The 27,424-nt window shown below is 38.7% G+C and overlaps 4 protein-coding genes across 4 annotated transcripts; 2 read left to right on the forward strand and 2 right to left on the reverse strand.

Annotated features, from left to right (window-relative positions):
• Positions 1-1,882: 1,882 nt before the first annotated feature.
• GCK72_025638 (uncharacterized protein) lies at positions 1,883-3,473 on the reverse strand (the record flags this gene model as incomplete). Its single annotated transcript, XM_003106264.2, has 3 exons — positions 1,883-2,083; positions 2,141-3,226; positions 3,366-3,473. 3 exons carry the CDS (start codon positions 3,471-3,473, stop codon positions 1,883-1,885), a joined length of 1,395 nt encoding a protein of 464 aa, XP_003106312.2.
• Positions 3,474-9,179: 5,706 nt separating this feature from the next.
• On the reverse strand, positions 9,180-13,441 carry GCK72_025639 (uncharacterized protein; the record flags this gene model as incomplete). Its single annotated transcript, XM_003106159.2, has 10 exons — positions 9,180-9,247; positions 9,435-9,634; positions 9,684-9,822; positions 9,880-10,185; positions 10,885-11,002; positions 11,382-11,463; positions 12,225-12,367; positions 12,784-12,839; positions 12,901-13,118; positions 13,317-13,441. 10 exons carry the CDS (start codon positions 13,439-13,441, stop codon positions 9,180-9,182), a joined length of 1,455 nt encoding a protein of 484 aa, XP_003106207.1.
• A 3,568-nt stretch (positions 13,442-17,009) lies between these two features.
• On the forward strand, positions 17,010-17,306 carry GCK72_025640 (uncharacterized protein; the record flags this gene model as incomplete). Its single annotated transcript, XM_053736427.1, has 1 exon — positions 17,010-17,306. The coding sequence occupies one exon, from the start codon at positions 17,010-17,012 to the stop codon at positions 17,304-17,306; it is 297 nt and encodes a 98-aa protein (XP_053579993.1).
• A 975-nt stretch (positions 17,307-18,281) lies between these two features.
• Positions 18,282-26,785, forward strand: GCK72_025641 (uncharacterized protein; the record flags this gene model as incomplete). The annotated part of the gene is made up of 30 exons (XM_053736428.1): positions 18,282-18,407; positions 18,469-18,539; positions 18,587-19,016; positions 19,070-19,161; positions 19,209-19,334; positions 19,518-19,599; positions 19,643-19,791; positions 19,848-20,142; positions 20,286-20,462; positions 20,578-21,024; positions 21,136-21,227; positions 21,276-21,417; positions 21,485-21,637; positions 21,686-21,828; positions 21,872-22,781; positions 23,040-23,126; positions 23,184-23,357; positions 23,405-23,496; positions 23,555-23,698; positions 23,745-24,264; positions 24,328-24,537; positions 24,591-24,760; positions 24,808-25,060; positions 25,110-25,372; positions 25,422-25,548; positions 25,603-25,722; positions 25,777-25,919; positions 25,967-26,035; positions 26,082-26,313; positions 26,360-26,785. The coding sequence occupies 30 exons, from the start codon at positions 18,282-18,284 to the stop codon at positions 26,783-26,785; spliced, it is 6,465 nt and encodes a 2,154-aa protein (XP_053579994.1).
• Positions 26,786-27,424: the final 639 nt, after the last annotated feature.

The following is a 27,424-nucleotide window of genomic DNA, read 5'->3' on the forward strand; positions in this document are numbered from 1 at the left end:
TGATCGAAAAGGAAGATCGTTGTTTCACTTTGGGGTGGATACCAAACAATTTGTTCATTTTGTTCGAATTGCCCTCAGGGCCCCCATCTAAATTGCTTTTCGTATTGCCGATTGGTAATAGGAATGCATAGCATGCGGGAAAAAAAAAGAAAAGATGTTAAAAGAAAAACGAGAAGATGAGTTGAATGTGGAGATGAAGAAAAAAAACTCTAGAGCAAATAAAAAATAAATCAGGTTTTTCAAGATGTGAACTTGAAATCTTTGAATTTTGAAGTTTTGGGTGAACTAGGAATGAATTCAAATGTTATACGGAATATAGAGAGAATGAATTTAATATGAAAACATATTTCCATGATTTCAGGGGTGATACATATAATTGATAGGTGCCTGGTTAACATCGCGGTGAGAATTCAAGAATTCAAACGAGGGGAATAAAACCTGAACCCATTCCAAATATTTTATTCAATCCTTGAATTATTTATATTTAGGCTTCTTGGAATTAGGGAAAGATCAAAAAGTGGATAGCTCAGGTCACATACCTGAAATTTTGAGTCGAAGTGGATTCCGGGTGGCAACTGTTGTTCATTTGGTGTAAACTATAAAAATCACAATTGGGATATCTGAATAAAGTTTCTCTGTGATTATTCATTTTACTTTCTAGAATCTTCAAGTTTTTTTGTTTTTGGATTTCTATGATATCATAAATTTTTTCATTTTTTTTTCATACGCTGTAAACAATACAACATCTTGACATTTTTCGATTAAAGTTTTTTTTTCTGCACTCAGAGCATCACAAGGTTTCGAAATATTAGAAAACATGAATCATCTCTCGTCACCACAACAATGATTTATCAGATTCTAGGTTAGATGGTCTGATTTCTTCGATGATAATATTTGTATCCTGGACACACTCCCGGTTTATTATCATCGCGTACGCCTTTCCGATTATGACGTGGTTCTGTTGTATATCTAGATCTTCGAATAGTACCCCTCACCTCTTAACGTTCACTTCCGGGCATTGTTCTTTTCCTGGCACGCACTGTTCTGAAAAAAGTTTAATCCTATTACGTTATCAGTAGGCGTAAGCAAAAAATGGAATTAAAGTGAAAAGTGAAAACGGAGACAATCGGATTAACATTTTTGGAACTATAATTCAAGGAGGAAAAGTCCAAAGTCGAGACGGAAAGTAAGCAGCAAATTTTTTTCAAGCAGATTATTGCAGAGAAGACAAAACATGAGATTAGTCTTCTGAAATTGTGATCTATGTCAGCGATAAGAAATTGACTTTCTTGACTTTCTTGACTTTCTCGTGATTCTATTTTGTGACTGTCCATATTAATCGAGTGAGGATTAAAATAAGAAATCAATCGCCATAGAAAAGAAAGAGAGAAAAAAACTTCCTTAGAGCCGCGACCACACTTGAAAAATGACACGCGACTGGACGCGACCATTCATTAGACCTTTTGCTTCATATTTCAGTTTGCTAAATTTGCATTTTTTTTCTAAAAGAGGATATTTAGAAATTTAGAAAAAATCGTTTTATTATGAAGCATTGAATGGTAAGAATTATGAAATAAAGTTAAAATGTGGGCTTTCAAGTTTGGAACTGGGAATCATCGTTGATAAGAAGATTAAAAAATGAATGGCACAATATTCGGGGCGAGGGGGACAAATCAAGTCAATTCAATTGGTAAATAATATAAAACTAAAAATTGGTGTTGGGATCGTTGCATGAGATTCTGGAGTGGGGGGAAAGAGAGGGGTTGGTAACTGGGTTTTAGAAGATTTAGCACATAATTTAAGACAAATAAAATGAAGCACAGCTTCTCTTGGATTAGATATACAGGGGTGCGGCAAGTTTCAGGTTTCAGGGTCGAAGAATTCAATCGGATTCCATTGCGCTCAAGTCGAGTCCTTCATCCGAGCTATCTTCGGAGTCGGAGTGTTGGTTGAAGTTTCTGAAGCAGAAGTCGCGGATTCTCATAGCGGCCTCTTCCATGTCATCGGTACTACTGGTGAGAACCACTCGGAAGTATCCTGGAGCGGAGAAGGCTTGTCCTGGCAGACAGAACACTGATTCTTCCTGAAAATCAAACAATGAGAACTTGGTTTTATATTAGATTTAATGATTTTAACTTACCTTGATCAAGTTTTGACAGAAGCTGACATCTGATCCATAAGCGGTCTTGGAGATGTTGACCATCATGTACATGGCACCCTTTGGCTTGACAACTCGCATTCCTGGAACTTCAGCGAGGATGTCCTCGACGATGTTGGCGTTTGTCTCGATGACGTTGCGGGTGTACACGAAATACTCTTCTGGGGTTTCACGGAGAATCTTTGGGAGGGCTCCTTGAACGAGGGAGCATGGTCCGACAATCTTCTGAGAGAGGGCGACGATTCCCTTCTTGACTTCAGTGAGAACTCCGAAGTGGTTGTGGATGATCAACCATCCCAACCGCCATCCGGGAACCATCCATCTCTTCGCAATACCGTCGCAAGTGATGATTGGGACTTTTGGGCTGAGGGAGGCGAGTGGGTAGAAAGTGGCTCCGTTGTACACCAAGTCTCCGTAGATTTCATCAGCAATGATGATAAGCTTGTATTTGTTGGCGAACTCAAGAATCTCTTCGAGGTGTTCCTTGGTGAAAACTCCACCGGTTGGGTTTCCTGGATTGTTGATGATAATGGCTTTGGTGTTGTCATCAATGATTGTGGCCATGTAAGACAAGTCGATCTTCACATCCTCTCCGGACATATCAATTTTGTAGGGCTTATCGATGATGTTGTGTGGACGGCAGAGTGTGGAGTACAGTGGGAATCCTGGGTGTGGCACGAGAATGTTGTCTCCAGCATTGGCGACTGCTTCGATGGCCATTTGAAGAGCATGAGAGCATCCGGAGGCAAGAACGACATCATCGGCGGTGAACTCGTTGTCAATGCTGGAGTATTTGTCAACGATTGCTTGACGGGCGGCAAGTGCTCCTACAGCTGGGCCATATCCATCATAAATATGATTGCTGACTGATTCGTGCATAGCTTGAACGGCGACTTCACTTGGTGGGAGTTTTCCTCCAACTGATGGGTCTCCAAGGTGAAGTCTGATGACTTTCTTTTCTGGGTTTGGTGGGACTGCGCAAGCATCAGCGATCTTACGAACTGGGTTGACAGTGTTCTTGGAGTGAACAGATTGTGGCATGACATTCCACTCATCTTTCTTGGCTGGCTGAAAGAACAGAAAATAAGACATGATAAGGAATGAAGTTTTGTCTGCGGAGCTATCGCTTTTATACGAAACCGGCGGAGACGGGTATAATTAGAAGCACGCCCACATGAATTCGCAGAAAGTGAAACGTATAATTTACCTTGCTCAAGAATCTGCGCTCATGGACCAAAAGTTGGCATTTGATCTCTTCCTTGGTAATTGCCCCTGGAAGTGGGTTGATACGACTGTGAGTCATTAGAGTTTGCATGTTGAACGTGTTAAAGTTTGAAGTGAGTAGAGACCACTTGAAGCAATGCTTTTCCTAATCTGAAAGTATATTGTTATATGAAGGTAAAAAGTGAAAGTAGGATAAGGAAGCGGAAGAAAGAGAAGGTATTGAAGGAAAATGTAGGAAATGTGTGTTTGGAAATGCTGGAACAGTGGGAAACGAGCCAACTTATATATCTGTGAACGTACGAATTGGAACTCCGCCCCTCGCTGATAATGTTTCGATGCCGCACGCGACTGATCGTTAATTGATAGGAGGAGTCGAATCGTCGCGTGGTGATCACTGTCGCCCCTGCGTCTTATCGCTCTCAACATACTGGTTCCCACGCTTTCTTCTCATTTCCCACCAAGCACGCTCTGCGTATCGTATCATCTCGTCCTTCGTCTTATTTCATCGTCGTCTTCTCATTAGTCTCTTCCATTCTCCTTCTCCTCTATCTCTCTTCCTTTTCGCCACCGACCGGCAGCGACACCGACACTGTATTAAAAATACATCACATACACGTGGCGCTGATAGTCACGTTGACTAAACATGATGACATACACAGAAAGATGACGAAAGATAGAATGGGGTCGGTCGTCAGACCAGATGCGATCGGCTGATAAAACTTGGTTGTCTTTGTCGGACAGTTTTTCAAAGCAAGTGTGGGTGGTCTTTAGGCACTCAGACACACTCGTTTGGTGATCGAAAGTATAGTGAACAGATGATAATGAGTACAAAAACCGATCATAACAGCGTCAGAGATCGCGAAAATAGCCGAAATCAAGATAAGGTGGTCTATTTTTAAAGAACAAAGGCGATAGACATATACACACGTCATGATGATTTGTAGATGATGTCTCTCACGTAGTATGTCTGAAGAATGGAGTGTAAATGTATCATCTAGCCGGTATATCATATCATGTACCGTAATCTTTCTAAATTTAGCACTTACTTTCTATTTTAGAACGGCGACCTTGATTAGATTATCTATTAGGTGGCCAATGTACCCGGAATGTTGTTTTTGAGAAAAATCAAACTATCACAAAAGATAGTATTGAAGATACAACGTGGATTCGATTTTGATTATTTTTGACTAAAGTCTCATTTTTAATCCTTTCGAATTCCGATGCAGCGTTGTGACGTGTTGGTCGAGTGGTTTTCTACTTTTTCTACCATCTGGTTTTGAAGAGAGGGTTACTGTAGATATCTCACTGTTTACTTATTGATGGTAAATCAAATCATCTCTTTTTCGTTCTCACGCATTTGTAACTTGATCTATCGGTTGGTGGGGTGGGAAGCGTTCTCATCTCAACACGCACTTGATTCTTAGTTTCTGTTTCAGAAATAACAAAGACGTGGTCCCCTTTTGTGAAAACACGGAAGCTCTACAGCAGACATCCGTCGGTCTTCATTCTGGAAGGTTCACTTGTACGTAATTGGTTTCTTGTCCATGTCTCCAATCATCAGGATCTTATCAAGTTGAAACCATCAACCACGGTCATATTAATATCAATTTACGATCAAACTCTTACATCATTTCTAGAACAGGGACTGAAACATGTTATCTTTGATCTGCAACAACAAATTCATTTGAGGTTTACTGTGGGTACTTGGATGTTTATGTCTCCGATATGATGATTGGTTTCTTGTTCTTTAAAATACACTCATAGCGTCATTGAAAAATTTTATGAGGTTTTTTTTATAATTCATTGTTTTGTGTGAGAGAGAATCAATTTCAGATTTATATATTTGGGGACAATTAAGAATTACTGAAAACTAATAAATCACCATTGAATTTACGACTACAGAAAAAATTTAAAGGAAATGATGAAAATGTAATTTTTTATATATAAAAAACATTTGAATGTACCAGTAGTCCATCAAAAGGTATATTGTGACCTTTTCAGTCGAAACAATGGATACACTCTGAAAATAGACAATGTTCGGAACTAAGAATAGTTTTTGATCTGTTTCCGTATCGAAACTAAACCAAATAACCACATTTGCCGAAGACGCTGAAATTGTTTCTTCATTTCGAACTTGTTGCTTTGTTGTTAGTTTCAATTGTAAGCCAAACAAAATTGAAGGAAATGATGGGATACTTTTAATTTTTTCACTCATTTCAGGTATAGTTTCTCGAAATTCATGTTGGACAATAAAATTCCAAGTCAACAAGGAAGTAATATGCTAATTTGAGCTGCAGAATGAAATTTGAGATGTGGGTGCGATAAACAAGTTCCTAAGTGAATGACTCATTAAAGGGACATCACAAAGCGTTGTGTGTATCTTCTAACACATAAAAATAGAACAAGGATACTGTAGCCCTAGATTGTTTTGTTTTTGCAGCAATCACAGAAAGCTATCCGTCCGCTCGTAAAGAATCTGTTATCTCCCTATCACAAAAGTACAGTATCCTTGTTCCGAATGACAACAACAATTTCCACCGTCAATGTTCATGATGATCACCCGAAAAGTCTGATCGACAGTGAGTTCCGTGCTAATTCGGTATCAAACAATCTAGTCTTTGTATTTCTAGAACTTTCTCCAAAATTCCAAATTTCCACGTTTCTTATCGAATTAGACGACGTTGGACTGTGACTATCAACCTTTGTACTTCACGGTAGCATCGGAAAGATTAAAAAGATTTATTCTCTAGGTTTTTTTTTGCAAAAGATCAAATTTTTTCTCGCCAGACATTTCGCCACCAATTATAGGAAAATTTCCGAAACTTTTTAGGGAAAAAACATATAACCTTAATTAGCGTAATCAACGCGTACTAGTGATATGTTTTTTTCCTATAAAGCTTTGGAAACTTTCCTATGATTTGTGTCAAAATTTCTGGTAACGAAATGTCTGGTAGGGAAAAGTCCGGTGGAAAAACATCCGTTGGGGAAATGTCCCGGAGTCAAAAAAACCTACTATTTGTCTCAGTTCCCCCAAATCAAAGTTCCGACTGCTCTTTGTTGTTTGTCGCGAAGTAGTACTGTACAGGTAAAACTGTATTGTTGTGTTTCTCACGTAGCATATTGTCATCAATCACAAAAAGTGGAGTGATTTGCCATCTGTTGTTGATACCCAAGTCTCTCAGATGTTCTTCTGTTCTTGATATCAAAATCAAACGTGGTCATTATCAATTTATTTTCACTCTCTTCTTATTTTTTTTCTTGTGTCCGTCTCTGCCTGATAACCGATCCCCGCTCCGACTATCTGCAACGGGGGGAAAAGGGAAAAACAGAGAGACCACAGACGTCTTGATTTGTTGGACAATAAAGCAGAAGGTTTCGTCGCCACACTTAAGCGAAAGAGGAGCGACCGGCCCGCCATATCAGTGTCCGTCCTTTTTCGCAAATAACGGTGAAGAATGCCCGGCGTTGAAATGAGATGAAAACGAAAAATAAGGAAAAATAGTTTGAGACATAAGATAAGATGTAGAGGTAGAAAAGAAAAATACAAATCTCACATGGCCACGTACATTCCATATCTTTATGAGCGAGCATCAGCTGATATTGTTCGCTTTTCACTTTCTGATTCCATGAAGAACAACTACAGATCAAAGATAATAAATTCCGGCAGAGTCACGTGGTGCTTGTCTACCATCCCCCATCAGTTCTTGACGCGGAAGTGTTAATTTTGGATAGTTGTGACAAAATGATAATAAAAGGGTAGTATTTTTAAGACTGACGACAGAAGGGCATAAACTTGCGTACAGTAGCTGTATTGCAGTGACAAACAAAGAAACGATAAACGATAGACACCGTTCACTGCCTCACTATTGCATCAGATTGCAGAAAAAAACGTCTCCAGCAATTGCAACAAACATAACGGTAAAATTGTCGGTGGTATTGTCTGTAAGAAGGGATCTGAAAAAAAGCCAAATTTTTTTGAAGCATCTAAATCTAATAGTAAAAACCTGATGTATGGTGCTAAAATAGTCTCTAGTCGTTATTTAAAAAAACATTCGTGATTTTATTTTTCATTATTATATTGTTTTTCGATCGTTCTCCCAGCAACACGGATGGCTTTGCAAGGAATGATGTAAAAATGATGATATATGGAATCACGGAAAAGTTTTTGGACGAGTTTTCTCTCACTTTTCACCGATTTCTTGCATCATTCTCTGTAAATATCATGTTTACACTCTCACTACTGTTCGCGTACAAACTATAGGTTGGAAGTGATGAGATTCAGAAGTTTCACAAAGTTATAGTCATTCTGGAACTTAAATTGTCTAACAGACAGATTTTTTTTGTAAGCCATTTCCTACAATGCAAGATAATAAAAAATAAACAAAGAAAAGACTACTTCTGAATTTAGAACGGGTGTAAACTACACAAAAGTGTAATTATTTTATTTTTTATCACTACGATGTTTGATGTTTATAGACAATATTTCAGGAATGGTGGATGTTTGGTTAGTTCACCTTGTTTTCTTTTTCTACGACTTTGAGTTCCGTTTCAGAAAAAAAGCACACAGATGTTATCTTTTGTGAATTGGTCTGCTTGTATTTACGAAAAGTTTTTGAATATTTTGAATGTTTTTAAGAATTGATCTTTGCTGCACTTGTTGAACATCTTTACCAATTTGTAACCGGAAACATCAAACGCTTCCGGCTGTTTTAAATATCTGACAATGAACCGCGTGTGTTAACACAATAAGTGATATAATAATTTTATTTTAATATTTATTTTTGATAAAACCTGACCGGTGACGGTGGTTTTTGATGAAGTTCTGTTCCCGTAGTTCTCATTCCCTCACGCACGTAAACATTTCTAAAAATACTTGGCGCTACCAATTTACTTTTAAAAGTCACGTCGCGGCGTTAACTGATAATGATAAGAATCTTTGAAAGTCGAGTCATTTTTACATTACGTCACACACACACAAATTTTTGTGCCCTTTCGTTTCATCGAAATGTTGCGATGTAAAAAAAGATGAAAAATTATATTGCAGTTTTAATTGCAAAACTCGCCCTACACTCAATCATATCAACACCCCAGAAAACCCAAAGACCGTGTGGCAATTGTCAACGAAAAAATGTTTCTTTCATCAGTGCCTGTCAATCAACTCCATTGTGGTTAGACGGAAATGTTGAAATAAGAACCATTGACAAGGACAGCCAATCCAAGTTTGAAGTGATAACGGCCTGATTGTTCCAACGCGTTTTTATTTCTCTAGTTTTCTTTTTCGATGGTCTGATTTTATTGAGTTACTCAAGAAACACAATGAACATGTCACGCAATATTATGCAGATAAGAAAAGGAGAAAGAGAGAGAGAGAGTCAAGTAGGGATGCACATACTGGTTTGAAGTTGCTTAAGGCATGTAGGGGACTAAGACACAAAAGTAAAAGTGAGATCTAAAGAAAAGAGAAATCATTGTACACATTATTTTAGACTAAAACGGAATTTTAGGGAAAGATCAATAGTTTTGAAAAAAATGAGAAAAAGAGATATTCTGTGAAAAAAAGTTTGACTGGTAAGTTCAAAATCATTATTTGCATTAGTTCTCTGTTTCCTGACAAGAAAATGTTCAATGTATCACAATACAATTATTGACAAGAGGTGGAGCGAACGCAAGGCTCGAGTTTTTTTGAGTTTTCAAGCGGTCACTAATTCAAGACTTGAGAAAAATGGTTGAGAAGATGGGACAAAGACGGGAAAGGAAGATATTTAGATGTTGTTCAAAACAAATCTGGCCGCGTTCTCTATGAAAGACGAGACGATGATTGGAGAGTTGCAGCGAATGGGTTGACAGCTCCGAATGTTGCAAAACCTGGAAAAATCGAATTTCGCAATTTCAATTATTGTTGTTTTGTTTATATTTAATTAAGTTAGACATTATGAATCATGTTGATGTGACGCATATGAGATATTGTTGCGAATCATACTCCTAGCAACAAAAGCAGTAATAAGGAACACATCTGTAAAATATATCCTTTTTAGGGATTTGGAAAACTAACCAGTCTGTGTGTTCAAAAAGTTTGCAGCTGGAGTTGCATTGACTGTTGGATAGGATGTCTGGTAGACTGCTGACGAGATAGCTGGCTGACCCGCTCCATACGGTAACGTAGATCTCGGAGAAGTATGGGCTCGCGATGAGTAGTCAGTTGAAGCGTCGAACTGAGTGTGATAATAAGTGCTGAGAGAATCGGCAGACGTCCTGGAATAGAAAATGATGGTGTGATTTCTACATGTATGTGTAGTGATACCTGTTGTACAGAGCCTCTGCTAGTTCTGCGGCTCTTTTAAGGATGAGATCCTTTGGAAGACGATCTGGATCTCCTGGATACTTTGGAAGCAGTTTTTGAAGACGTTGGAATCCGTACTCAATGCTTGGCTCTGTTAGTGCTGAAATGTTAGTGCGTTTTGATGTTGATCCTCTAATTAGTTTATTAATTAGCTTACTGATATAAGAGAAGCGAAGTGGAGTTCCTCTTGTGAAAGTTTTTGATTTGAACTGAAGAGTGACATCAACTGGTCCTGATGAGTGTTTTGGTGGAGTGGTGACGCGCATTGCGTGAGGAGAGATTAGCTGAACAGACTCTCCCCAACTTGGGTTTGTGGTCCCGAATGAGATTTGTAGACCTTCGAAAAAGTTCTCTCCGATCACAACGACTTGGGTCCCTCCTTGAACCCATCCTTCACTTGGACACAGTGCTTTGATAACTGGTATTGAAGATGGGAGTTCTGCGGATTCAGAATACTCGGAATCTGGAAATTATTTTTTATGGACGTGAATCATTAACGTAGATTTTTTATGATGAAAATTTGTATGATGAGGTTTCTTATCATGACTCCCCACTACATACGCTTAGAAGAGAAATTAGGAAAAAAATCTCAAGATTAGAATCAGATCTATTTAATAGCCATCTCGTTCTACACACCCTACACGCCAATTATTTGTTTTTATGAGTCTTCATTCCCCGGCTATTTTCAATTCCTTCCCTCCCGTTATGATTCGAGCAGATGATAGCATGAAACATCATCAGGATGCACGGCCGGAAATCTAGATAAAGATATGCCATTGTGTGCTTCTGTCGTGAAGGTTACGACCCACTGCATGCATAAATTGAACACTTATCGCCATTTATCGAGGTGTCAGCAATTGACAGCTGCCTCGCTCATTTTCTCAAGGCACGTGGCCGGCCAATGATGACCAAAAACGGGAGGGAGGAGAAGAATTGGAATAGGAAGAAAGATGATGAATGTTTGGAAAAAGGAGAGGAGTATGTTTAACAGAGGCAAAAAAGTGACCATAATTCGAATTGACAGGAATTGACAGATGTAAAATGGAATGTGGATGTTAAATGTGAAAGATGGGAGAATCTTATAGAGAAAAGTTGTATGTGATACTGATTGGAAGAAAAACGTATTTTTTGTCGAAAAGATAAAAACTAAATAGACACTAACCATCTGATGCATCTGTGCGCTTGGTTCGTCTTCCATGTTTGGAGTTATTGTGAACAAACATGTTGTCTGACACAGCGAGAAGTGGGCCATCAATACGAGCAGTGCTGCTCAAAACCACCTGAAAAAATTCAAAATTAATTTTCTAGGCATCTTTCTTTTTTTATTGTTTGTATCCCAATTCATCATGTTCTTCATTACCGCTCTCCCTCCAAACAGCAGATTGAAGATTGGCTGTCATTTATGACGACTATCCCGCTGGGGCCGTTTCTCAGTTTACAACTATTCCCTTTTCGAGACCCCGCCGAACACAGTCTGTTGCTCGGTCGCCTTCAGTCAGTTTTGCATAAAAGACCCATCATCCTACAATAGTGTGACCACCTGTTTTCCTATTATCAAAACAAAAAGTGAAAAGAAATATAGATGACAGTTTGTGAACGGTTCAACTGGTTTGTGATAGATAGAGTAATGGAGCTGTCATTTATGAAAATATGACCAACCTGGAAACGTCTCATGTCTCTGGGATTGCCCGCGTTTTTCAAACAGTTCTGGTTGCATTTCAGGAAGAATTTGAGGAAGAATCTGAAAAAAAAATATTAGAGAAATGAAAGAATTGAATTTCCCTGATCTCGTTGATGCCAATTCGACTTTTTCAATGTAGGTTACAACTATCCCAAAGAAATTGCAATCCTACTCTAGTTTGAACCATGTTGCATTGCACCCCATTACCAATTTGCGCAAGTTACTCACTCAAGATGCTCTTTTTCCTCTCGTAAGGCCCACGACTACCACCACAAAAGTATCATCCTCTCCTTCCTCTTCTTTTTGCTATCCACTTCTCCGGGAAAGTAGCAATTACTCGATTTTCATGTAGTTTTGAACCAATTGGATAGAAAGGCGAACACGATAATTCGATTGAGTAGAGTGTTCGTAATTACTATAACTATGAGACTCCCGCAAAACAAGACGTGATACTACTCATCCCCTTTTCAACCCAAAAAAATACATACATGGTGAAACACTTGGTAAAGTAAAAATCTCATGTTCAGAAGATGTAAATTTTCATTGCCCGCTGTCTAAGATTCTTTCCTATGTCTCTTTCCAGAATTAAAACAAAAAGGCAGAGAAGAAAAGCAATCTCAGAAAAAGGCAGGGACATACCCGTTTGTTTCTGTCCTGCTCCTCGCTTCATTCATGTTTTACGGCATTCCAAGCGCGCAGTTTCATGGTTTTCATGGCGCAATACTATTAGCTGTCCCCCTTGTCTTCATTGCTACCAGACATCTGTCCCAGATTTCCCCTACTTCCTTTAAAACCTGAAAACCCAGAATCTCCTTACAAACCTGTCAATGATAACGGGATCGCTCGGTGTCTCGTTTCGATTTCCACAACTTTTTTTCTCGCAGCACCGACTGCACATGACTTCGTGAGTGAGAAGCACTCGACACATCTCCGGATTTTTATCTTGTCCTTCGTATGTGATAGCCTGAATTCGTGAATTTGATGTGATGACTTTAATGGTTGTGCTCTTTAATGGTCTCGCTCTTCTTATTTTTCGTGTGTTGAACAAAACTTGCGAAAGGATACATACAGACAGAGCTTTCGCTTTTTTGTCAGATAAAAATGATGAATGTGAAAGAGGCTTCGATGAATGCGAGCATTTTCTATCTACATACACAAATATAAACGGGTACAGTAGGACAGGGAAGTATCCCCCAAAAAAAATGGAAGGATAGCTATGTAGCTCTGTCTTTTTCTCGGAAGCTCTCTTTTTTTCGAAAATAGAGACAACTTTCATAACACTCTGGGATTTTGACTAAGAAAAAGTTTACAATTTTATATATAAGGTTAATATGTCAACATATTCTAAAAGTTATCATAAATTGTAACAATTATACCAACCTGTTTAGTAACACTGTCGATAAGACGAACGAACAAGTCATGCTCTCCTCGGAGTCCTGAAAAAAAGAAAAATTCTCCCAGTTTTAATTAGGCTCTTCCCTAACACAAAGTGCTCACCATTTTGAAACATTAGAGACACTCGGTAGTGTATCCCATTTCTAGTATCCTGGCTGTCAACTTCTTTTTCCTTTTCAACAAAACCGGCAAACTGAGTTCTCTCGATTTCGATGGGTTGATTGTTGCGATCATATAGAGCGATGACGAAGTGGAAGAAGTTGGATTTGCGCAGATTGTTTGGTGGGTTCTTTTCGAAATGTGCACGACTGATTTGAATACTGAAATATCATAGAATAGAATAAAAAAGAAGGGCGAGTGATTGGAAAAGAAGGACCTTCGGATATTTGGAAGTTTTTTATAGAAATATGTGTACATATTTCGCTTTTCACATTTTGATTTTCAAAATAAAACGTTATCCCTAGACACCTCCCATACGTCTCCTTTCCATAGGGAAAAAAACTGAGAAAAAAACTAACCTTGCGTTCGACGCGTCGATGATAGGCCAGGCGGTTCGGTTCTCATCTTTTACAGACCTGAGTAAGGTATTTGAGTCAGGAAAGAACATTTGCACAGCCAGCGGCCCCTCGGGAACCGGCCTCATTAGACACAGATCCACAAGCGTGCTCGGCAAAGCTTCTGAAGCCACGCCCACTGCGCACTAGGGACCAATGGGTGGGGGGAAGGCGGCACAGTATGAAGCAGAGAAAATCGGCCGAAAGCTGGCTAGCTGGGAATTGGGTTATACTGATTTTAAAGTTTTGATAAAACTTCCATTAAACATGAAGAGGCGCTAGTTTTAAGCTATTTTTCAATAGATCTTTTTTGATGAGATCATCTGTGAAATTCTCACTATTTTGAAATGGAGTTTGGTTTTTTGAAGTGTTGAATTTCTTGCTATTGCAATTACTTCTAAATTGAAGATAATGTTTTTCCTTGAACTTTGTAAAATGAGTTGCATCAATTTATAATCATAACGGCGCGTATTAAAATCTCAAAGTAAGAAATTTTTTACTCGTAATGACTTTTAAGCATATTTTTCAAAATCTGATGCCAGGACATCTGATTTATTTTTGAAATCCAAAATGTTTATATTCGATAAAGGTGGTCTGTTTAAAAAGCTTTCCAATTAGTTTTACGTGATAGGCCAGATAATAAAAAAGTCTGACCTAATACAAAAGTGATTTAACTTCGCATGCAATTTTTATACTGTTTTGTGTTTAGCTCACTGGTAAGATTTTCAGTTTTTATAGCATAACTTCAAAAAAGTGAAACATATTTCAAAATCATGCCACTTATTTGTTTTTTTGATCAAAATGAGGACTTTGGACTTCTATCTTCAAATCTTTTTCATATTTCAACAAAATTTTCTCTAATCTACAATAATTCAATTATGAAAAAACGAAGTTTGCTTCAATGTAAACAAAAAAATCCAGTAGTGTTTTCCCATGAAAAACATTTTTCCACAGGGATACTAAAATTTGTTAATTACCTATGCTCGATGAAAAATTCATCTGATTTTCATAACATAGCAAAAATGAAGTCTCCATAGTTAAAAACTGAGCGATGCCTCATGTGTGATCAAAATAACTAACTCGTCGCCATCCCCCCGACTAATTCCCTTGTCGAACAAAAAAGAAAGACTAGTCGTCTAGTTCCCCAGGAGTCTTGCTAAGTGTTACTGAGTTTTTTTGCACTGTCAATTAGTGATTTTTTCTTGCATTTTGGTTTCAGTTATTTGTTAGAAAAATTATGTTGACAGATTCTATCTCCGGACGCTATTGAATCCCTCTGATGGCAAAAACATGTTGTAGACAGGTACCGAGTTAATGTTGTTCAAATTAAAACTGTTTTTTATGATTTCTTGTTATACCAGACAAGTATTATTATTGTATATAGAGAATCCCTGGGGTCAAAACTTGAATAACAACCGTAGGTGTTCAAGATTCGTAAAGTTTGCTATAAAAATTTGAGCAACCTCATTAAATAAAATAACTCAAAACAAATAAGTTGGGAATGAAATGAGAAAACATGACTGTGGTTACTGTATCAAAAATATATCAAAATTTATCTGTTTCTTCATATAGTTTTAGACTATGGTCTCCGATTTCACATGATTCAACTAACAAAAAAACATGGATGCGTTTTTTTCTCCCTTGCATGTTTAGATGCTCCTCGCTCCTCTTCCAGAACCAAAAAAAAAAGCAGATTCTCTACTTTTTCCTCCAAACTTGCTGATATGTGGTGTGCTCATCCTCCTCACTTCACTCTGTCATATATGTAAATGGTTTGAAATCCGACAAGACAGCTGCGAACTCGTATAACTGGTGTGTTGGAAATGTGTGGGGTCCCCCCCCCCTTTTGAAATATGCAAATATTTCTGGAGAGCAATAAGAGATATAAAACCCGAAAAGAGGAGCGCTCTCATCCACTTGTTTCCAGTTATCAGTGTGTAGCCATCTTTTCGACTCCCCTCGCAATTTGTAACATCCAAATAGCCAAACGCAAAAATCTCATCATTCACAATGTAGAGAATTCGGAGGACAAGAAATTTCGATGAGATTTGACAGAGAGATCAAAATGGAGAATTTGGGAATCGAGAAACATGAAAAATATCATGCTTGCACTAAGGGATTAAGAAACCGTTTCAAGTTTCAGATTTCTAGAAGACTACCGAAGTGAATCACGGGATCATAAGATTTAGAAGTACAGGATGATATGGAAAGTTGGAAATGCCCTTTGGAGAATCAGAATAGTGCAAAATCAAAAACATCTGAGACAAGGCTTAACCAGAATGAAAAAAAAGTTCTATCCATAAAAGTGCAAAAACTCCTTTTGCATGTAGCTTCTTCCAGATCTACAGTATCAGGTTTTGGGGCGACCTAGAATAAATTAAGCTATCAATAGTTTCAATAACTTGGCTATCAAAATGGTCAAATACCTGCAGTCTCAATGTTATAAACAGGAGGAACAAGTTTTGGAGTTGGCGAAATTAAATCTAAAGGATTTGCAACAGTGGTTAATGACGGAACACATAGAGGACGGATAACTGTGGTTACTGTATCAAAATTTTCAATATGTATCTTTCAGATAGTTACAGACTTTGGTATCTAATGTTCTCAACCTTTCAATGATGCGTTCACATGATTCAAGTAACAATACCTCATTCCATTTAAATCATCAGCGGTATAGTAGAGATTATTTAAACGTATTGTCGGAGGCAAAAACAGGGAATACATTGACACCAGGGCTCACAGAAAATTGGTGCTACTTTGGGAATGATCAGATTTATAGTGATAGAAGCGAGTACTCTCTGGAGGAGAGGTGTTGTCTGATATGTTAGTGGAAAAAATGTGATCTTGTGGTTTTTAATTAAGAGATTAGTGGCTATACATGAGTGAGCACCTAATTGTTGACGGTTAACTTACCTTTCCAATGCTGTCAAGTTCAAACCTGACCCGCCGAGCAGCAATGCTTCCAAAGAATGAGAGGGAGCATTCATAAGTGTAGAATGAAATGAAAATGAGGTGATTGCTAATGAATATATAGTCTCGCGAGTAGCTGATATCAAGAGCAAAAGATGACGTCTAATCAATTTAGTCCCTCGGGATCAGTTGTTATTAGACGATGTGAGACAAGCGTCTGCTACAAGTCGTTGTCTTCACTAATTGGCGTTAGATGGACCCCGAATATACAATTGTTGAGAATGGAGTAATGGAAAATATATAGATAGTAGTATTAATGAGAATTTTCTAGGAACTTGATAAGTAATATCATAACAAGTAGTTTTGGATAACAGATATTTCGTATAGTTTGTGAGATTTTTTTATTGATTGAAAAAGGATTATGAAACTTCAGTATACACGAGATTATTGCTGAATCACGAACACCAAAGGATCGGAAGAACATAAATTGTCATCAGTTATGACGGATTCCCTAATTTACCGGATGCTGTGGAATTCTGTGACGCTGAGACCCATTTTTGCATTTTAATTACATTACCAGCTGTCAATTAAACCCTACTCCTAACTACCAGGCACAGGAACATCATCACCTTCTTAACAGAAATTACAGAATGGCAAACTTACTGTGGAATGTGTAGATTTAATACAGGATTGTAAGGTTCGTCATAGAAGTTCATCTGGCCGGCTCTGAGCGGAGCTGTCAAACTCATGCCACAGTTTTCGGATCAAGTGGACAAGACGCCACAACACGACCGACTCCTCTGCAAAAGATTAATCTCTTATATGTCACAAGCGGTTTGGGTCCGACGGCCACCCCGTCCAACTACGCCTGATAGATGCAACAAGAAGAAGAATAAGAAGAAGAAGACAACGGCACTCCGAGGCCAGCTGACTGTGAATTATGGTTATGGAGATATTCTTGATGAGTTGGGTACAACAGAGCAAGAGAAAAACTTTATTCTTGAAAACGTTTACAACGAAAAACAGAAAAGAGAAACGGAATGAAAGGAGTCCTCCTCCTCACACGTTCAAGTTTTGTGGGGTGAGGCTCACCAAAAATATTACAGAAAATAGTTGTATGACACACAGAAAAGTCAAGTGAAGGATTTCATCAATCATCCCGGGAAAGCATAGCCACACCACGCCTTGGTCCTCTTTTGTGCATACTTCTTCACAATCTTCAACAATTGAGACGTGAGAGGTCAGACAGACAACAGTGAAGACACACACCAAAAAAAACACACACAAAAAAGAAAACGAAATGAAAGAGGATGTGAGGATAACGAAGATGAGAAACTTGAATTTATGTATGTTTTTTGAAGGTTACGGTATCTTCTGATTTGATACCTATGAGTTTTTTTTTCATGTGACTCATGGCACCTGTATCATAACGGTAACCCATTTATGCTCAGAATTCATGAATATCATTATCCCGGTGTATTGTTTTGGTTCTGATTAGAACAACGTGCTTAGTAACTTTGTAATCAACAAATAGAAAGTTCAAAAAAGCTTTTCCGTTTAACTTTAATGAGTTTATCAAATCACAACATTTCTCTGGAATGCAGTTGAAAAATATAACGGCATGCCTTTATAATACGGTATTCACGGTATGCATCTAGACATTTTTGAATACTATCATAAAATATTTAAAACAGTTTTAGTGCATTTCCTCCTTCTTTTTTAAATAGAATACATAACTTTTCAACCACATTTTTACAAATTTTATTTTTACGAGTCTCTCTTGTTTTTTTAAATCTTTTTAACACCTACTCATATTTATCTTCGGAACGACTAGTACATCTTTCTTTCTCTTGTCAATTCAATTCACAATATAAATTTTACATCACACATCGACACACGAAACAAAATTTTTACGATTGTAAGGACTGAACTGTGTGCTTGTAAAGTTTGCCATCATTTCCTCTATAAAAGAGAGTGCTCTGAATGATAGCGGTTGCCATTATCATTGCCTAGGCAGAAATGGCAACTCATCAAATTATAATTTTTTGTTTACTGCTTTTTGCACCACTACGGAATTCACAAAACACGCCGACACCGAGAGCTCAAGCAGATTTGGTTAATGGATTGCCCAACACTATTTTTCAGGTTGGTTTTTTTTCCTTTCCAGTCGGGAAATAAATAAAAATAATGATTGTTTTTATTTCAGGTAAATTTCAAACAATATGCAGGATACCTAAACTCAAATCCAGAGAAAAACTACAATAACCTTCATTACTGGTATAATATGATAACAAGTTACAAAATCAGAAAAAAATTGTTTTCAGGCACATCGAATCGCAGCTCAATCCATCCAGTGACGCACTTCTGCTATGGATCAATGGTGGACCGGGTTGCAGTTCAGTCCTCGGTCAATTCCAAGAAATGGGACCATTCCATGTTCAGAGTGACGGTCAAACAGTATATGAAAACGTGTTCGCCTGGAATAAAGTGTCCAACTTGTTGGCTATCGACGCTCCTGGTGCTGGTTTCTCCTGGATGGAGAATCCAAATCATGTTCAGGATGATAGCTATGTTACTAACGCTTTGATGAATGCTCTCTTTGATTTCTACACTGTGTATCCGAACTTGCAAAAATCTGATCTCTACATTGCCGGTGAAGGTTATGGATCTTTCTTTGCGTCTGGTCTTGTTCAATCTCTACTTGTTAATAACGTTCCCCGACCAGATATTGTTGCATCTCCAATCAAAGTTCGAGTAAGTTCAGGCATTTTTCTTGATCTACGTGATCTTTCATCGGGGTTTTTCAGGGTCTCCTTCTTGGAAACGGAGATTTGAGTGCCCGTCACCAATACAACAGCCTTATTCCCTTCTACTTCACTCACGGATTTGCTGGTTCTAAGTGAGTTTCTCTCGTGCATTCAATACGTCAATATTATCAAATTCCAGACAATACGATGATCTGAAAACAGTTTGCTGCCCAAACGCGTCCACCCAAAACTGCGACTTCTATAACAGTAACGCAGCTTGCAGAGCCAAAGCTGACAACGCAATTGCCACTTGGTCGAATAATCAGTATGTAATTTTTGATCGTTAGCACAGTGGAATGCTTCTCTTTTTATCAATTTTTGGAAAAGAAGAGAATGAAAAGTCATCAAAAAGAAAAAAGTGGTCAAACAAAAAGTTAAAAATGAAAATTATGAAAAGAGTGGGGAAAAGGGGTTAACGCTCTATAATAAATAGGAAGCACGTTTTCAGAATCGACAACTGGAACATCAATGAAGACTGCTACAGAAATAAGGCTGCCTGGAGTACATCTTTCAAACAACTCGGAGTCAATGTACTTAGGAAAAATAATTATTTTTTCCAAATTGTGTTTTCAGGCTGCTGTGAACAACTACAACTCAACGGACTCATTCAACGGCTACCCATGTTTTGCGATTTCTTCAACATCCGCATATTTCAACCGACCAGAAGTTCAAGCAGCACTCCATGTCAGCGTAAATGCATCAACCAACTTCCAGTCATGCAGGTTTGTATCTCACAGAATTGAAAATTTTCGAAATATTGCACGCGTTTTTTTTTTAGAAATGTGACATATCGAACTCTTTCTAACGATTTGCTAACCCAAATCACCTCAATCATCAACACCAATACCTATGTGACTAACAACATGAAAATCATGATTTACAACGGAGACCTGGACATCTGGAGCAACTTCATCGGAGCTCAAAGATTCGGACAAGAAGTTGCAGCAGCCCTGAACCTGAACATGACAGAAGACCGTATCTGGAGACACAACTATGATTCAGCTGCTTTTGTTTGGATGGATGGGGGTGTCATCACAAGTTATACCAGCAATCTACATGTCGCATCTGTCAGAGTGAGTTTATCAAAAATTCCAGGAAATAATTGTGTCTTTTCGTGTTCTATCATCAAATTTGGTAACACATAGTGATTTTATGATCTCCATGGGTTTCTTATCCTACTTCCTGTTGCATCAGCAACAATTTCTTCTGTTTGCAGGGCGCCGGCCACTTCCCTCCACAAACTCGACCATCACAATCATTGCAACTTTATCGCGATTTCGTATTAGATCTGTTTTTCAACAATTGCCTCAGCCGAGTTAACAAAGTTGCGGCTCCGCTAGTGCCTCCTTATCAACAAAAATTCGGTCAGATTTCCCGTCAACAGGCTGATAAGGTGAGTGGTTATGTCATAAAGTGTGGAAACTTTCTAGTGTGATCATTGTAGAATTCTACAGTATCTCTAATTGTAGAATTGGAACTTGACCCGAGATCTTTGATTCTTTTTTCAGATTGTCAGTTTGCCAGGACTCACTTATCAAATCAACTTCAATCAATACTCGGGATACTTGAACGCTTCAGACACTCATAAATTCCACTATTGGTTTGTGGAGTCACAAAATGATCCAGCGAACAGTCCAGTGCTCCTTTGGCTTAATGGAGGACCAGGAAGTTCATCGCTATGGGGAATGCTCACCGAAAACGGACCTTTCCGACCAAACAAAGACGGACAGACATTGTATGAAAATGTGCACTCATGGAATAAGTTCGCAAATGTTCTCTACCTCGAAAGCCCCCACCAAGTCGGATACTCTTACTCCACCGTTACCAACGACTATGTCTACGGAGATGACTTAACCGCTTCCGATAATTATAACGCTCTTAAGGACTTCTTCACGAATCTTTTCCCGAATTACGCTCAAAATCCATTCTACATCACTGGAGAGTCTTACGGAGGAGTTTACATTCCAACACTCTCAAAATTGCTTTTACAAATGCTTAGTGCAGGAGAGATCAACATTAATTTTAAGGTAACTAACATTAGAAAATGAGAACATATGTTATTTTAGGGTATTGCTATCGGAAACGGAGAACTTACCACCAAACTTCAAGTCAACTCTGCCATTTTCCAACTCTACACATACGGACTTTTTGGAGAGACGTAACATAGTTCATTATGTTCAAAAACAAAACAATTAAATAATTCCAGTGAATACAACGCACTCACTGCTCAATGCTGCAAAAATGTGACCGATCCCACACAATGTGATTTCTACACGCCATACATCTACTTTGATTACCTTGGAAACTACAAGGCAGTTGATGGAGCTGATCCTTTCTGTTCTAAGACTGTGAGTTAGCTGATTTGTCTTTTATCCCTGCTTTTGTGCCAGTTTTTATTCAAAAATCATGTTTCAGATACTTGGAGTTGTTAACGACCAAGTTTGGAATACTGCCAATAACCCATACAATATCTATGGAGACTGTTACACCACATCTGCTAGTTCATCCTCTTTTTCTACAAGCAACAAACAAAACAGAGCGGCTGTTGTTAGTGGAAGAGATAACGCCGTAATTAGAAATGCATCATGATTTTGAGTTTTTTTTGTTGGTTTTCAGCAACTTTTGAATCTTGACTCCTCCGACCCATTCAATGGTTTCCCATGCTGGAGTACTGACGCTACAACAACGTATTTGAATAGAGACGATGTTCGCAACGCACTTCACATCCCATCCACTGTTCAACAATGGCAATCTTTCAAGTAGGTCAAATAAAATTTATAGCTCCACAGAAAATTATTACAGTGAAACCGTCAATGCGCAACTCTACAACCGTAGTTACTTTGAGCTGGATGATGTTCTCAGCAGAATCATGAAAAGCTATTACTACAAACAAAACAACATGAAGATTCTGATCTACAACGGAGATGTTGATATGGTTTGTAACCATCTTGGAGACCAATGGCTTATTGAGCAACTTGCAAGCAACAACGGACTAAAGACTGTCACCCCGCGTCTTCCATGGAACTATGTTATCGCTGGACAGAACTATTTGCCACAGCTTGCTGGATATGTCAAGGTATTCGACTCCAACCTCAACCTTGTCACTGTCAAGGGATCTGGTCACTTGGTACCACAAGACCGTCCAGGACCAGCACTCCAAATGATCTACAACTTTATCAATGGCATCAACCTGAATACCACATTCCCATACACGTTGCCAGCGTCACCACTTCTTCCAACATATAGTGATCTGAAAGGGTGTCAAGCTCCTGAATACCCAACTGCTCAATCGCTCCCGACTCTTCCACCACTTCCACCACTTCCTCCAGGTCTTACCTACCCGCCGATGGCTGCTGAAGAGAAGATTGTGAAGCCGGACCCAGCTCAATTCATGAACACCAATCCAAATGTGCCAACTAACTTGACAGCTGATGCCACAGCGGATATGATTCAAAACTTGCCAGGATTAACATTCAATGTCACTTATCGTATGTTCTCTGGATACTTGACTCCCGATGAAGCGCCTATGAATCATTGGTTCTATTGGTTTGTGGAATCTCAAAATGATCCTGTGAACGATCCTGTCGTGTTATGGTTGAACGGTGGACCGGGTTGCAGTTCTCTCGGAGGATTCTTTACTGAGTTGGGTCCATTCCATCCAAACGATGATGGAGGTCAAACTCTTTATGAGAATGTGTTTTCATGGAACAAGGTAAAAATTTAACTATTGTTAAATTAGTGTTAGTTATTTTCTATTAGTTAGTTTCGTAATATTTGGGCGTCATTCTCAATATTTAATCTTATTACGAAACGGGTGCTTCAAATCACTAAATCATCAATTAAGAGTGTTTGCACAATCCAGCAAACAGATGACATGGACTGAAGTGCTTATCAGTAAAAATTGATTAACACTCTAATACTGCAACTACTAAAATATGACATGTTCAAAATAAAAAGAGACTATTTTCAGAAAGCAAACGTGATCTTCCTTGAGTCACCAGCCAAAGTTGGATTCTCATACACAGATGACCCGAACTACTACTGGAGTGATGACACCGTAGGAATCCATTTTATAAAATCTGGGACACACTTTTTGCATTTTTCCATTTTATAGACCGCCCAAAACAACGGATACGCTATTAAGGCCTTCTTCACAAAGAAATTCCCGCAATACGCTCAAAACCAATTCTTCATCACAGGAGAATCTTATGGTGGAGTATACTGTCCAACTTTGACTTTGAATCTTATCCAACAAATTGAAGCGGGTATTCTTAACTTGAACTTTAAGGTGATTCCTAGGCAGAATAATATAAACATAATATAATTAACTTTCAGGGAACCGCTGTTGGTAATGGTATTCTTAGTGAGTACTTACAAACGAACTCTGAAATTATTCTTCAGTATGGACGAGGTTTTAATGGGCTGGAGTAAGTTGGATAACTTTTGGGACAGTCTATGCAAATTATTTTCCAAATTACTTTTCAGTGAATGGAACAATCTCAAAACCGCATGCAACTTGACCAACACCAACCCTATCTACTTTGATTATGACGGTGCCCACTATGGAACTGCTTGCTACAATGCAGTCGATGCCAACCAAAACAAATTTTATGGACAGGATGAAATCAAGTGAGTAGCTCTGACAGATTTCTTTCAGAATATGTGAAAATTCCAGTGGAGACCCGTACAACATGTATCAAGACTGTTATCTCTACAACAACCAAGGATCATGGCAAACGCCAACTTCTAGTTTTGAGAGTAGACCGGGATCACGTAGAGATCGTGCCAGAAAGGCACTTATCAACCGCAGAAAATCATTTGCCTCCGCTAAATTCTCAAATTCCAATGACAAAAACTGGTATGGATCCACTGACGCTTTCCGAGGACTCAACTGTTTTGGTGGTGACGCTTTGGTTAATTACTTATCTCGATCCGATGTTCAAGATGCCATTCATTCTAGAAAACAACCGCTCTGGGTGGATTGTGCTGATGAGAATCCAGATAATCACTTCAGATATCACACGCAAGAAAAGTATTATGATATGCAGGACACCATCAGTGCTATTATGGATTCTCAATGGTATTCTAAGAATAACATGAGATTGATGTTTTATAACGGAGATGTTGATACTATTTGCCAGTTCCTTGGAGACCAGTGGTTGATTGAAGATCTTGTGACAAGGAGGAATCTCACAGTAAGTGTTTAAATTTATAAACTCTTATATTTTCATAATAATGTAATTGTAATAATGTTTCAGGTCACTTCCCCCCGCCAACCTTGGTTCTACCAACAAGGAAGTCAGTACGCTACTACTATTGCAGGTTATGCAAAGTCGTGGACCCAAAACTTGGTTCAACTTACTGTCAAGGGATCCGGTCACTTTGTACCATCCGACCGACCAGCTCAAGCCCTCCAGATGCTCACCAACTTCCTGAACAACGGCGCTAACTACAGTACACCAGCTAACGTAATATTGCAAATATATGTTTATTAAGATAAATTTGATTTTTCGATTTTCAGATTAATGTCACACCGCAGCCAGTATTCACCACTAACCCAACACCACCAACTGGTTGCACAACTGGCCAAACCGATCGAATTCTCAACCTGCCAGGACTTCCAGCTGATATGCAGTTCAAGCAGTACTCTGGATTCTTGGATGGACTATCCGGACACAAAGTTCACTATTGGTTAGTTTCTAGATTCAATAACTAGAATATTACTTATAACTATACAGGTTGGTCGAGTCTGAGAACAACCCATCTAGCGATCCATTGCTGCTCTGGCTGAATGGAGGACCTGGATCTAGTTCCTTGATGGGCCTCTTTGAAGAAAATGGTCCGTTCCGTGTTAGCAAGGATTCCATGACACTTTCTCGTAACCCATACTCATGGAACAAGTTTGCCAATGTTTTATACTTGGAAAGCCCAATTGGAGTGGGGTACTCTTATGCTTATAACAACACCAACATTCAATATGATGATGTGACGGTATGATTTAAAACAAAAATTTAAAATCGTTCTAAACGAGCAATTTCAGACCGCACAAGAAAACTACGCTGCTCTCAAAAGTTTCTTTGCCGCTTATCCACAATACACCACTTATGACTTCTACACCACCGGAGAGTCGTATGCAGGAGTTTACCTCCCAGGACTCGCCGCTCTTTTGGTTCAAGGTATCAAATCAGGTGATATCAACATCAACTATAAGGGAGTCTCTATTGGAAACGGAGTGATTGACAAGAAGACTGATATGAACTCTCAACTTCATTACCAATATTATCACGGAGGAATCTCTGCGACGTTGGGAATATTTTTGCGACCGGCAAAAATTATACATTTTTTGTTTCAGAACATATCAAACCGCTTTGGCACTTTGCTGTTCTGGTGATGAGTTTAAATGCGGATTCAGTGATCGTATGACTAACTTCAATAATTCGATTCCATGGGGAAATTTGAGCGATCCATGTTATGACTTTGTTAGTTTCATTTTGTACAAAAATTGAGCACAAAACTCACTAATTTATTTACAGGTGGTGTCTACTGGAGCTAATCTTCTCCTCAATGCATTTGACCCATACAATGTCTACCAACAGTGTTGGACTATCAATTACAACGACACCACACCAAGAACCCCGTATGGAGAGACTTGGGTAAATATTTAAATATTTTATCCTGTTTTTGCTTATTTCAACAAAGCTGTTCAGACCGGAATCAACTATGAGTCATCCGATGCACTGAATGGATACCCATGCTATATGGATGATGCAATGGAAAATTATTTGAATCGTCCAGCTGTGAGAACTGCATTGAACATTCCTGCCTCTGTGCCTTATTGGGCTGCTAACAAGTATAAAATATATTTGTACTTTTAGATGCTAAAATGTTTCTTTTCAGCGCTATCATCAATGCCTACAACCAACAAGTTGACAGCATCACCGCAAATCTTCAAATCATTATGACAAAGTAATAAAATAATGACGCTTTTATAGATATAAAATTTGAATTCCAGCGCACCTGCCAATTTCAAAATGCTGTTGTACAGCGGAGACGCTGACACAATGGTTAACTGGCTGGGAGCTGAAATTTTCACAGCTAACAATTTTGGAACTTTGGGATTGACAACATCCAGTGCTAGAGCTCAATGGACTTATCAAATTGACCAGACATACCAACCAACCGTAGCTGGATATCAGACTTCTTATACTTCAAATTCAATCAATATTGATGTTTTGACAGTGAAGGTATTTCATTACCTACAAGACACTGGGACACATCCATTATTTTCAGGGATCCGGTCATTTTGTGCCACTTGACCGACCACAACAAGCTCTTCAAATGATTTACAATTTTGTGAACTCAAGAGCATACAGTACTCCTTATGGCTCGACCGAACCCACAACTACAACCCCTACAGGAACACCTGGAACTGGCCCTACAGTTGCTACAGATGCTGGTACCACTGTAACAACAGCTCCAGCATCCCCATCTACAGGAGCCACCGGAAGTACTGCAACAACAGCTCCAGCATCCTCAGCTACAGGAGCCACCGGAAGTACTGTGACAACAGCTACAGTATCCCCAGCTCCAAATGCTACAGGAGCTACCGGATCAACTGTAACAACAACTACAGTAGGATCTACCACTGGAGGAGATGAACAAAGAAACGTGTTGCCAATTTTCGCAATTATTTTTGCAATTTTGTTTTTGAACTAAATTATAGATAACTATTTTTTTCATATCTCCAATTGTTCATATTTTCTAAAATAGCTTTCTCTTGAATGAATATTTATGTATATCTCATTTAATCAGGTGCGGAGTCTCTCTTTGGGGGTTCTGTGGAGATCAACAGCTCAATCGCCACTCCACATTAGAAATCATAAACAATCATATCACAGTCCCCCGTTTCTATTGACTCCGACGTGTACCAGTGTGTACCAGTGTGTACCTGTCATATTGCTCTATCAAGAATCCCACACATAATGACATGTTAAAATGATGCATGCATACACCGGAGCCTCGGCGCGCTCTCTTCATCGTACTAGGTACGCACTCTTATTCCTCACATGACGAAAATATCGTTTTTTATTATTGTTTCGTTGAACACGGCACGATTTGTATGCACGGAAATTCCGGAAAAAATAGTTACTTCAATATGAAGAAGAAAACGTGAAAACTTCAGTAATTATTTATGTGAGGCTCATCCAGTGGTGCCAGTTCAGATAGTCATATCTCGGTACCAACAAAACAATATCAAAAAGGATGTCAACTTACAAATGACTATTTGAATTGTCTTCATCAGTATGGGAAAACATAAACGCTTCAAATGAGGTATAATGCTTCCAACTCTCTAGG

This window comes from Caenorhabditis remanei, chromosome X (genome assembly GCF_010183535.1).
Source record: "Caenorhabditis remanei strain PX506 chromosome X, whole genome shotgun sequence".
Classification (NCBI taxonomy): domain Eukaryota; kingdom Metazoa; phylum Nematoda; class Chromadorea; order Rhabditida; family Rhabditidae; genus Caenorhabditis; species Caenorhabditis remanei.